General features: G+C 32.4%; 1 protein-coding gene across 34 annotated transcripts in view; it reads right to left on the bottom strand.

The window, feature by feature from the left end:
• The window catches only part of eya1 (EYA transcriptional coactivator and phosphatase 1), a 272,169-nt gene that overhangs the window by 68,231 nt on the left and 189,839 nt on the right, over positions 1–14,099 (bottom strand). For 15 of the 34 annotated variants that reach the window (XM_087308133.1, XM_087308138.1, XM_087308125.1 and 12 more), the window contains 3 exons: positions 6,785–6,862; positions 1,483–1,549; positions 106–251 (listed from right to left, as the gene is read on the bottom strand). In XM_087308133.1, the coding sequence (XP_087164259.1) occupies positions 106–251; positions 1,483–1,549; positions 6,785–6,862 (291 nt within the window). 34 annotated transcript variants of the gene reach the window in all.

Raw genomic sequence — 14,099 nt, 5'->3', positions numbered from 1 at the left:
ATAATACTAAAGGTTTCTGGAAGGTAAACAGTTTTATCTGCTTGAGTGAAAAGCAAAGCACAACCAAAGTTGCAAAGCTTTAACGCATTAGGAAGAATTGGTTACCATAGGCAGAAATCCCGTACGGCTGGACTGGCTGAGGGTATGTGCCATAGGCAGCAGCCTGTTGCATTCCTGTGGTGTATTGCGTCTGTCCGTACGCCGCCATATTCTGGGCGGAAGGAGTTGGAAGAATGTGTGGATACGCTCTGCTATTTGAGAGAAAAGAGAAAAGACAGATATGCATTTTTTACCTGAAAGCCTACATTGTGAAGTTTGCTCAAAGACAAATTCTCTGTGATTCTGAAGATTTTTATTTCAGACTTGATCAGAAATATTTAGACAAGCTGTGACATGGACAGGTATCACGACATTTAACAATAAATACCATTTAAATAAAATAAACAATTGAATGATAAATTCATTAATTCATTAAAATATGTTCCCATACACGTTGATTGATTGATTGATTGATTGATTGATTGATTGATTGCAAAAATGACTATCATACCTTTTTATCTTGATTTACAGAATATTGAAATGTCATTCAGGTGTAAACAATAGTTTATATTAAGAAAAAACTATTTCAGGATTATGTACATCGAGATAAAAAATACTAAATTATGGCGAAATAATAAATTAATACGAAATAATGAAATATGTAATCGTAGGAATGTGGATAGAATCTGATATTTTTGAGACGAACTCCCATATTGTGAAATGTGCTCAAAAACAAATTGTCTGTGAATCTAAAATATTTTATTTGAGACTTCCTCAGAAATATTTGGACAAGCTGTGAATTGGACAGACATGCCGACTATAAGCATCACATATTACTTAAACAAACACCAAAAACAATCCTTTGATGAATTCATTAATACATGTAAATATCTTCCCATACACGACTGATTGATTAATTGATTAATTGATTGGTTGATTGCAAAAATAATGACTATTATACCTTTCTATCTTGATTTACAGAAGATTTAAATGTCATTCAGGTTTAAACAATAGTTTATTTCGAAGAAAAAGATTATGTATACGGGCATTAAGAAATCTAAATTATTAATGACATATTGAATCGTAGGAATGTGGATCTGCTATTTTTGAGACTTGCATGTTGATCCGAAATCCCATATTGTGAAATTTGCTCAAATACAAATTCTCTGTGATTCTGCTACTTAATCATAAATATTTGGCCAAGCTGTGAAATGGAGAGAAATCCAGCCATTAAGCAGCTGATATACATTGCGAAAGGAAAATAAATCATGGGGGAAATTTTTGCAAGATAATAATTACAACAGATTTTGGAATCGGCGGGCTGCAGACATCAATGAAAACAAAGCGGCCAGAGAGTCCAGAATCTGACAGAAGGATCTAATTAAAGGACCAAATGAAGTTGGATGCTGCTTATTTTTTAAAGAAAAATAAAAGAAGCCTTACTTGGAAGGGTAAATCTGGGGAGAGAACTGGTGAGTTTGTCTTGGGCTGAAGCCACTGGTTCCAATGGCTGCGGAGAGTTAAGAAAAAAGAAGAAGAAGAAAAAAAGAAAATAAGAAGAGGCAAGCACATATTCAAGCATTAAAAATAAGACAAATATTATTCTTTGCCAACAGAACTTCTGGAATCCAAGGAAACAGTAATTACATTGCATTACACTATTTATTTCACTAACCTTATTTTAGGCTGAAAAATTAAGAGCAATAGCGAAGGAAAATAATCAGGTAATATGGGAGCGTTTTTCTGCTGACTGTATACATTAAATCCTGCACAGGATGGAAAGGCCTGGTGTCTGGTGAATGATGTATGGCTGTGGACGCTGGAGGCTTTAAGGTCCACTGTACAATAAAGGAAATCAGAAGGCCTGATTACAGGTAAGTAGTGCACATAAGGAGCCTTCATTAGACACATACCGGCCCTTTGGTTCCCAGCGGCTAATGACGGTGTGGAGACGCATTCAGCGAGCAACACAAACACTGCAGAGCAACATGAGATCGCTGATGTGCCACTGAATGCGTGGCTTAAGTCTGGGAACTTGTGCTCAAATTGATGTGCCTTTAAAAGGTAGTTGTCAAAAGGAACAACTTAACAAAAGCTACAAATAAAATATCTCATTTCAAATAATTATGAGTTAATTGTATTACTGTAAAATGCAATAGAATATAATTAATATAATTATGCAGTGTTGGAATAACTAACCAATTCCATGCATGTTTAATAAAAAAAGGTCAGGAGAAGTTTTTCTTCAATTACTAAAACCTTACTCAATTATTGGATACAAATGATTAACTCGATTCACAAAATTATGTTATCCTCAATGCAATGCAAGAATTACATTCAGGGGTGCGCAACAGTTTTCATTTCCTGACTTATATAGGCAGCTTAAGCGGTGAAGTGAATTTCGTCACTTGTCAATCATTCTCCATTTCTCTATTGGCCGCACCCATACATACATCCTCTTTTTCTACGAATTCTCTGCACAACATTGAATGCATAATAATTTCTCAACTGCAAATATTCTGCAGAGCTCAAGTTAATTTTAGACTTCATCTACAAAAATGCTTCATTAGTATGCAAAACATTTCACACTCAATGGTAGAAGTTAATATATCACCTTCAAGCTATACAAATACAATTGTTTAATTAATGAAAAGAATTCCCACAGAATTCCCAACAGCAGTAATTTAAAAAGTAGTAATACGATCCATTTTTATCAGTATTATTTTTATACTATATATATATATATATATATATATATATATATATATATATATATATATATATATATATATATATATATATAGTTTACATACCCCTTTAAATAATTTCAATAAAATAAGAGAGATCATACAAAATACATGTTATTTTTATTTAGAACAGTCTAGAGTACTATTAAGGGGCTGTTAAAAAAAGATTCAAACCCTCACTGATGCTCCAGAAGTATACACAATGCTTTTAAAGGTGTAGGATGAAGATATACAATTTTTTCTTATTTTGTTGAAATGTATTTTTTCCATCATTTAGCACTGCCCTTCGGAAATAACAGAAAATACTGATCTTCAGACTCATACGACTCAAAAACAATCATCACAAAACAGAAAAAGCACTTGTAGATCATCAGGAAACCACACAGTATTGAAAAATATCCTACTCGGGACAGCACTAATAAAAAATATTTTTAAAAAATAGCATGCATTTTGTATGATCTCTTATTTTGTTTAAATTTTTCACATTTAAACTAATTATTCAAGTGGTATGTAAACTTTTGAACACAACTGCTATTAAATATTCTTATATAATTCATATAAGTCATATTCTTATATATATAATTATTATTAGTATGGCTGTGTAATATTAGCACATAATAAAATATAAGAATGACAAAAGATCACATAATAAATTAAATAAATTTTAAATAAATTACAAAATGTTTATTATCGCTGTAATATGAATTTTGTTACTTTATACATTAAACCTTTTTTATCATAGAATAATGTGATAGTTATGTGATAATAATATTATATGTGATAGTGTATAATAATAATAATAATAATAATAATAATAATAATAAATATCAAGCATTAAAATGAAATATAATGTTTTCAACAATTACTCTTACTATTAATATTAATAGGCTGCCTGTTGCCATTTTTAGACTGCTAAATTTAAGCCTCCATCCCTCGTGCAACACTATTTGCAGGGCTTGGATGTCTTGCTTTAGGGTGGAGGCATTACGGATATTGCGATTGTCTTGCCTCGTGTGTATAATTGGCGGTGACATCTAAAGTACGGGTTAGTTAAGGAGCTCTGGCTCTCTCTGTAACTGTATTCTCTGGGCCCTGAAAGCAGTGTCTTTTCCCCACACTTCAGCACCTGGTCTGGACAAACACTGAACCTCTGCTCTGCTGCGTCCCGAGAGCATAAAAGCGTCTCGAATGACCTCAATTCACTCATATTGTCAGAGATAGAAGTCCGAGCCGTGATTTATACGACTCTAACATAAAGGTATCAGGTACTTAGTCAAATAGGTAGGGAAATAAGACAAATTAGCAGGAATGTAATACTCCATGAAGAGTACTTACTCGCATTTGCTTAGTAAGTAACGTGAGGAGTCTGTAATAATGAATAGACCTACCGAAATTTGTATGCTTTAGTTTGGAAATAGACCATTGAGAGTATAACATTTTTGACACGGTGCAAGCGAGACGGATTTGTGGCTTCGAAATGATTTGTTGGGTTTTTAAAAATGAAGTGCAAATAGGCATTTAATATCAGCTCATTTCAAATTGACGAATCTCGTCTTACAGTTATCAAATTATATTATTTTTAAGTGATAGTTCAGACAAGAAATAATAGTTTGGTTGTTATATATTTATCCTGACATTGCTCCAGTGCTTTTTTTGCTCTTAATTTTTTTTTTCAATTTAATAATAATAATTAGTTGATATTAGATCAACTACAATATCTATGTTGATGACAATTAGTAGCAGCATTAAACTTGAAAAAAAAAATATGGCGGAGTTTGGAGAAAAACTAATTCCAACTTTCCTGTGCAATAAATATTATATACAATTTTGGACTTTAAGAGCCATAGTGAACTGCAAGACAGTTTAACAGTTTTAACTCAGTTAAAAATGCTGTTTTGTAAATATGAATGTTGTTAATAAAATGTAAAATAATTACATGCAGAAACTTTGGAAACACTTTATTTTAATGGTCCATTTGAGTATGTCTACTTAATATCTGCTGATACTGCTCTCTCAACAGACTATTGGAAACTTTGCAAGTACACGTCAACTTACACTAACCCTAACCCCAAACTAACAGTCTACTTATAATCTAATGAGAATTAGCTGGATAGTCCGTGGAAATGAACTATCAAAATAAAGTGTGACTGACGCTTTAATACAAAGTGGAGTGATGAATAAGTGAATAAGAAGAAGTGGACAATGTTTTAATGTTTTGAAGTGGACTGCTGTGTTAATCAAGTCTCATAAAAGTGCAGTCATGCACAGAATATTCCTTAAAAATACTTCATTGAATTTTAAAGGGTTTTCCCAAGAATACATGCTTTGCAACACTATTTTGTGAAACCTTTGCAACATTTTTATATAAATGCTATCATATAAGCCATCATGAGCAGGACAATTTTGTATTATTATTATTCTCTTTTTGTAAAGAATTTTAAAGGGTTTTCCAACATACCCTATTGAATATCCAATGAATATATGCAATGTTTTAACCATTCTGTGATAAATTTGCAACTTTTTAGTACTTTCCTTTTAAATTATCTGATATTATATGGACAATCATTATGAGGACTTTTATTTAAAAAAAAATATGTATTAATTTTGTTTACAAAAACATTAACATTATTATTATTATTATTATTTGCACATTTAAGTGCATTGAACAAAAAACTTAGGTTGGTTTTGTTGTTAGGTTGAATTGAACATTAAAATTAGCCAACCCCTACCCCTTTAGTACAGAGGAGTATTTTTGCTTTGTAAATCCATTATAAATGACAATTAAAGGGTTAGTATCAAATGAACAATTAATGTTTGCAATCTTGCAAATACAAATAAATACTGTAAACTTTAAACATTGCCGAATAGCAGGAGTGTCAAAATACAATTAGCCATAAATACAATTAAAAAAAAAATTGGATAACACAACAACAATATAATAATTTAACAATATATTATGATATAACATTTCAATGTTATTCAGCGATGTTTAAACTGTATTTATTTTATTTTTGTTGAGTGTGAATATTTATTTATTCTTATTTGATACAGTTTTATTTGTGCATATTCAATAGAAAAGAATAAAGTTGTTTCTTTTTTTATCTTTAATTGTAATTTATAAGACATTTGTAAAAGAGTCTTTAATTGTCAATTATAAGAGATTTATAAAGCATAAATAGTCCTCACTAGATTAGACCACAAAACAAAACATGAAGTTGAGTTAATAAAGCATTTATTAACCTACAGTAGAAATTACCTATTAGTATATGTTTAAATAATAAGAATTTTAAATGCTAATTTGAATAGTTTATTAATCACTTACTTAAACATTCTAAATGACCTTAGGATAGCACCAACTACTCTTAAATAACTAGTTTGTAAATCATGCAATACTTAAGTAATGAAAAAAAATCATTAACAAAGTATGAAAAATAAACATTAAACATTATAAATGTTCTTACAAGTCAAGAATACTGCATTTATATCTGTATTTATAAACTGCTCACCAATGTCTATTACAGTAGAGTTAATACTTAACAAATAATGAATTAACTATTTGCCAATGCTTAATAAATGATTTGTTGTGTGTAATAACAGTGTGACCGAATTATGTTGTTTAAGCTTATTTTTACTAAGTAATTTGAATAAATGAGAAACTGAATTTTTTGAGTGCATTAATGTATATAATACCTAAATGTTCAAATTTGACAAAACTATCCATTCGCACACATAAATCAAGTGTCATTCGGTGGTTTAGAAAGGCATTTGACTCTAAAACCTATGGTGTGTGAAGACCCCGGGGACAGGGTGTCTCTCTATGCAGGTTGAGGGGGGCTGTGAGGGTCATAACTCAACGCCTGCTGGCATGAGAGCTAGTAGAGTCCATCCACAGGGACACTTCCTGGGCCTCTGCTTATCACATCCCATCTGTAGGATCATCTCCACCAGTCTGTGAGTGTGTGTGTGTGTCTTTGTGTAAGTATGTGTGTGAGACTTACCTGATCCTGAGAAGCTGTCTAGAGAGCCGTCTGCTACAGAGGTGGCGATTTCACTGCTGCTCATTGGCTCTGTTTTAACTGCAAACAGAAGGTAAGCAGAGCATTAGCGACACAGCGCTAGCAAAACCTGTTGTCAATCACACTCACTTAAACCTTTCTGCTTGTAAAATCAACATACTTAATGTGTAGGTATAATGCATGGCCAAAATAAGTAAATAAATAAACATTCGCATATGGGTATTTGACAAATAGGAAATAAAAATGTACTTTTTGTAAAACTAAAAAGACTAAATAGTTATCGTTGTGTAGTTTGAAGTCTTTGAGAAAATATACAGGGTCACTAAGTTCATCAGTTTTTTCTTAAATGTTTACTGAACTGTGTCGTAAAAATGTCCTATGGTGTGGCATAACAAAAAATGCCAAAAAAGCTATTTTTAATAACATACACTGTAAAAAGTGTTGGTTGCCTTAAATTTTTGATGTGAATCAAACTAATCTTAATAATAATAATAATAATAATAATAATGGGGGGGGGGGGGGGGGGTCTCCTCATCCACCACCAGTGTGCAGCATTGACCTGGATGATGCAACGGCAGCCATATTGCACCAGACCACACACCACACACTAGCTGATTGGTGGAGAAGAGACAGAGTGATGTAGCCAATTATGATATGTGGATGGTTAGGAGGCCAAGATGGACAGAAGTCAGTGAACAAGTTTGGCCAGGATGCTGGGATAAAACCCCCACTCTTTTCGAAGGACATCCTGTGATTTTTAACGACCTCGACCTTGATTTAACATCTCATCCCTAGGATGGCGCACACTGACAGTATAGTGTCCCCTTCAATATACTGGGGCATTAGGACCCACACAGGCCACGGGTTGAGCGCTGCTGCTGGCCTCACTAACACCACTTCCGGTAGCAACCTGGTAGTCCCAAGTTGTCTCCCTTTAAGGTACTGACCTGGGCGCAGCCCTGCTTAGCTTCAGTGGGCAACCTTGTGAGAGTTGCAGAGAGCTAGCTGCCGGCTACCAAATGAGTCCATTGTACTTATATTATGTTAAACTGACTTAAAACCACTTGCATAATTTATACAATCAAGTTAGGACATGATTAACTTACTGTACTTTAATAAGTTACAATGGACTAAAACATATGCTGTCATGAGTAATTGTTTATACATTTTTTTACAGTGTAGCAATTTAAACTTCACATAATTCATTAAGGTTGATTAAACCAACACAAATTGATTAAGTTAACACATGGATTGGACAATTAAGTTGTCCCAAAAAAATCTCAAGAATCTCATTTTACCTAAGTAGTTTGAATAAGCAGATATATATATATATTTTGAGTGTAAACTAAATGATGTTTGTTTTTGTTTAAATTTCATATTTAAAATAAGCTGAAACAACAAACACTGAAAAAAATACCTTTGTTTGTTCGAACTATTCAATTATTTTCTTTTCAGCTTAGTCCTTTTATTAATCAGAAGTTGCCATACAGAAGGAACCGCCAACTTTTCCAACATATGTTTTATGTAGCGAATACCCTTCCAGCTGCAACCCAACAATGGGAAACACCCATAAACACTTTTTCACACACATACACTATGGCCAATGTAGCTTAGCCAATTCACCTATGGCGCATATCTTTGGACTGTAGGGGAAAACGGAGCACCCAAAGGAAAACTAGCCAAAACGGGAAGAGTATGCAAACTCCACACATAAATGCTAACTGACCCAGTCGGGGCTTGAACCAGCAACCCTTTTACTGTGAGGTGATCGTATTACCTGCTGCACCATCGTGATGCTGCGTTTGTTTGAAATACTCATTTAAAATGTGCTGAAACAACACAATTCTTGAGGTTTTTTCTAGGGACAACTTGATTGTTTTATATTTAATCTACTTAAATTTAACTAAGTCAGCTTACAGTAATTCTTTTATGATGCCCCAGCACAAATCGATTGTGTGGAACACAGCTTTTTTGTCAGTGTAATTCCTAATTTTTTGACATTTTAATTATTTTGTTCAATTCACTTAAATTTGTAAAAAAAAAAAAAATAATAATAATAATAATAATTAATTAATTAAATAATTAACTTAATTCCTTCATGTTGTCCCATTCAAAGACAAAAAGATCCCTGTTGCACGTCATGGACTTAACGAGAGGTTTCAGTCACCTGATCTTGCAGGGAGTCTATCAGTTTTCTGTTGATATGCCTGAATTACCATTTACTAAAATAGCCACTTGTAAAATAAAGCATGTATTAATAATTTTACAGCTTATTCTAAATTTTATTATTTTATATTTTTATTTATAAAAGAACTGCTTGAGGCTGTCACACCATAGGGCAGTTTTGAAATTTGATTAAAAATGTAATAACACAGACATTTTTTTATAACAAGAGGTCCATTTTTGTCATGTGTGCCAATAAAAATGCAAAGTCACGTCAACAGCCATGTGCTCTGAAGTGCTCATTTGGATGGTTTCTTTGGGTCATGCATTGTGTACAATTGGGTGGTCGAGTTTTTGTAAGAGTGGTGTGATGAAGTGGGGTTTCTACTGAGATAATAGAGCTTTCAGGCTTCAACAGTTCGGTCCTGGAAAACTCACAGGAGAGACAGACAATTAAAGCTAATCTCTTTTACAAATAAGACACTTCCCTTCCAATACACACAGCTCTCGAGTTGATTTAAGGACAATGGCTGTACCAAATGTATTTCTGCTTTAATGCATAAATCTCTCCAGGTTATACAGGCCAAATGTGCCCGGTTTAATTTATTGTGTAACAAATAAAATGACTATTATACATTTTTATAAATGTATAATAGTTTGTGACAATGTTTATGTATCATATCATTAATAACATTAAAATACCTTTTGAAATCTTTTTTACATTATTGGCATCCTTGAAAACATCAGTTTTGCCCATTTGTCTACACAAAAAATCTAATTATTTAAAGTATTAAATAACATTTAGCCCGATAACTTATTCACTGAATGACAATTTAGCATTATTCCACCTATATTTTAACATTTTACAATATAAAGACATTTTGCTTGCATTTAATGTTTTCTAAGCATATAAGATCGACCTTGGGTGCATTTCCCAAACAATGACATAACTCGTGGCTGAACTATTATAGTACGATGCACCATTTGGGAAAAGAACGATGTAGTGATGAGTGTTTCCCAAAACCGTAGTTGCTTTGTTGCAGATCCATTGTTTGAACAACATTAGTTATAACATAAAACATCTAATGCCTAGGATAGATTAACAACTTCTTTAGAGAAAAAACCCATTCTTTTTTTTGTGCAAATTACTGTTTTAAATGCACATGCAATAAAAATACAGTATTAGTTTTGGTAAAAACATGCACTCGTTTTCCATATTAATTGAAATATATGTAAACAGCAGATATAGGGCCTATGTTTCCTTTTCAAATATTATTGAGAATATTACATTTTCTGTTTTAAAACATACAACCACATATTCTAATCTAATATATAAATCATAACTCAGGTTAGATTAATGATTGTAATTTACAGTATAGGCAATTCATTCAGAAAAAAAATCCTACTTAATAATAATTAATATTATTGTTATTACTAATTTATTATTATTATTATTATTATTATTATTAATATTATTATTATTATTATTATTACTACTACTACTACTACTACTACTAGTAGTACTACTACTACTACTACAACTATTATTATTATTATTATTATTATTATTATTATTATTATTAAGTGGGATATTGTTCATTTATTTTCTTATTATCTTTTTAAGTCTACATTTACAATTTGATACATTCAAACCACTGCAGAAATGTTCTAACCAACAGGCCCGTGTCATATATCAAATCAAGAGAGATGATTTTAATGATGATGATTTTAATTAATTTTATTTCAAGTTTAAATGTTGGAATGTTCGGAAGACATAAGGCATAGGAGGGATAACTGGGAATAGAACACAACCAGGAATATGCTTTTAACTACAGCTCTAAAGGTGTAGTTTCAAGCGTACAAGTTTGCGAAGTAGTTTGCAAAATGTTTGTTGGAACGATAGATTTGTAAAACGACGACGCAACTTGCAACCTTAATTGTTTAACAATGGCTTTCGGAAATGCACCCCTTGTAAACTAACTAACTAACTAACTAACTAACTAACTGAATGACTAACTAACTAACTTACTGTCTGTCTGTCTGTCTGTCTGTAACTAACTAACGAGCGAATAAATGAGCAGACGGACAGATGGATGGACGGGTGGACGGACAGACAAACGGACAATTGGACGAACGAACGAACAAACGAACAAACGAACAAACAAATCTGTCTGTCTGTCTGTCTGTCTGTCTGTCTGTCTGTCTGTCTGTCTGTCTGTATATCCATTCATCCATCCAACTAACTAACTGTCTTTCTGTGTATGTCTAACATGTTTTTTTTATTATTATTTTTTCTAAGGGATGATGTCACACAATGTTTAATAACGCTGAATTCAGATCAAACATGAATTCAGTGGATTCACATGAATTGATTGCATTTACATTTAACATGCAACATATTAAAACAGAAATGCAGCCATTGAGAGCTTAACCAACCCAAAATGTTGCATGGTAGTACAGTTTCTTTTTTTTTTGTAACAATGAAAATCAACATTTTACAGTATATAACATCTAACAGTCTGCTCGTAAGATCATCAGTCACTTAATTTCTTACCGAAAAGGGTTTATGTAGCATCAAATGGGAAAACAGGCAAAAAAAAAAGGTGGGATTTAATGTAATGAGTAAAATGTGGAATGCATGGACGTGCAGCATAATTGATATGTCAAGGCAATGAGTAGTGTAATAAAAAGTGTTTGACCCAACCGCTTCGAAACTCCAATGGGGGCAACCGGGATGATTTCACAGCGTTTAAGACAGGCCCGGATCTTTGAAATGAATCCATCTCTGTCTCGGGAGGGGGTGGGGGTGGAGGTTTACATTTATGAAAACAAAATTCAGTATGTGGGTACGGAGTCATGCCCGCTCAAATCCCTCACGGCTGAGGTAGCCATCAGCCTGTCATGTCCAACATGTTGCAGCTATGCTCACTCTCAAAGGAACACATGTCGACTGGGAGCTTTGAAAATGTCCCAGCGCTCCCTCCACCCCTCCTTCCTTCTCCAACAGGATGAGGGAAAAATAGTGGCACATGCAGAAACGAGTGCAGTCAAGTCTTATCACATACCACACATAACCATAAAACCGTCCTTCTAAACATCAAATAAATGAAAAAAAAAAAACAAAAAAAACTGAAGAGCATTAGAAAAAAGGATGGGTTGTTTATAACCAATTTTGAATCAAATTTTGATAAATATAAGTGTCAGGTTGACAACTTAATAAAAAATGTAATCCATTTATCAAATCATTTTGAAAATGTTTTGGGGTTTACATCAGTTATTTATTTTTTTTAATTTTAGTTTTACATAGCAAAAGCAGATGAAATTTTGATCTGAAATCGCATATTTTAGGTTGGGTTGTTTTCTTTGGCAGCTGGGGTGGCGAAAAAAACAAACATAAAATAACGAAATTTGTTAAAATTTTTTTTAAAATTTCAGACATTTACCATAAAATAAGGAATGTTAAATTACAGAAATTTCCTCACATTTAAATTTACTGTAAATTTTTGTAATTTACCATCTGTTATTTTACGATAAATGTCTGTAATTTAATTACATGATTTAAGTGTATATAATCAAATACATGTTAAATAAATGTAGCTTTGGTGAACAAAATCATACTTTTAATGGTAATATAAATATATTTATTTATTTTTTTATTATTTTCTTTACATGAAATCAACTTTTAATTTCTTTAGATTGTAGCAAAGTCATTTCACTAAGGGCCATCTTTGCAACGCCTCTCAGGCAGTATGCTTGTGCATTCTGTTAGAATGGGGAAACATCAAATTCTCCAAAATAACTCGCCAAGGTTATGATAAAATTCCATATTAGAAATCACCAATCCAATTAAACAACAACTGTCTCTTTAGTTTAATTTATAAACGTTTGAATCACACAAAATCTGCAGAAATTTACATCAGGTTTGAGCCCCTCCCATGGAGACTTGTCGGTCTATAGCAATTGCTGATAGGCTCCTATAAGGTGAGGCTTCATTTGCCATATTAACCAGATCACTTTTCCCTATTCAAAATAATATGAGCGACACTTCTTGAGTATTCTATAGTCTTTCTTTAAAGGTACCTGATTATGATGTTATTGTTTTCTTTTATTTGTTATTATACAAAAAAAAAATAACCCAGCAGGTTGGGTTAAAACATTTAACTCATCATTTAATTAATTCATTATCATTTCACGACATCAGTTTTGTATTAAAATAATCTTGCATTTTATTTTAACATTCAACATAACGGATTGGTTTATATTTGATTTAAAAATAGGATAAAACAAAGCTGAATTTGTAACATTTTTATTGAAAAAGTAAAATAAAAAAGCAACACAACAGTTGCGCATTCCATTTTTTTTATTGAGCTTAACAAAACTTTACATTTTACAGATAAAATATTACATAATAATGATGTGTAATAATAATAATAATAATAATAATAATAATAATAATAATAATAATAATAATAACAATCGGTTAAAACAACATAGTCTTTTACTTTTTTTATTAAAAAATAAATAAATAAATCAACTCAACCATTAAGTTTATCCATATCTGACCCAAACATCTGTTAAAACAACCCATAATTTTTTAAAAGTATACTCATAAATACCATTCAGCAACCATCTGGAATCAAAGCCAAAAGTCTCAAACCATGCTTTCAACAGATCCACAACACAGAGTCCAAATGAAAGGCACAATAGTTGAGGAGATGTGAGCACATCCAATCCACTCTTTTCACATTTGTGAATGTAATTGTTGTGATGGCCTAAGGCTGAGAGTGTGTTATTTCACATATGACGCCAAGTATTGTCCTTTCATTGTTTGGCCAGAACTGCACAAACCTGCAGCAGACTGTGAACTAGAACTTAACAACCAGTCAGCTGTGGTAAGCATAGTGATGTTATCACCTATAGGGAGAGAGAATGACAGGACAGGACAATGACAGGCTGCTCTGTCACACGCTTATCACTACAGAAATGCAAGAAAACCGCAGTCAAGATTGCATTATGTAAACTATTTCAGAGCTGAATAAAAGTCTTATGGGCTGTAACATGAGCTGTGAAAACACTGAAAAGACTAAAGTTTATATAGTGCACGCATCATTTTAGAATGGGTTTGATTATGTGT

The sequence above is a fragment of the Danio rerio genome, chromosome 24 (assembly GCF_052040795.2).
Source record: "Danio rerio strain M-AB ecotype USA chromosome 24, GRCz13ab, whole genome shotgun sequence".
NCBI lineage: Eukaryota > Metazoa > Chordata > Actinopteri > Cypriniformes > Danionidae > Danio > Danio rerio.
This window is presented reverse-complemented; position numbering and strand designations above follow the sequence as displayed.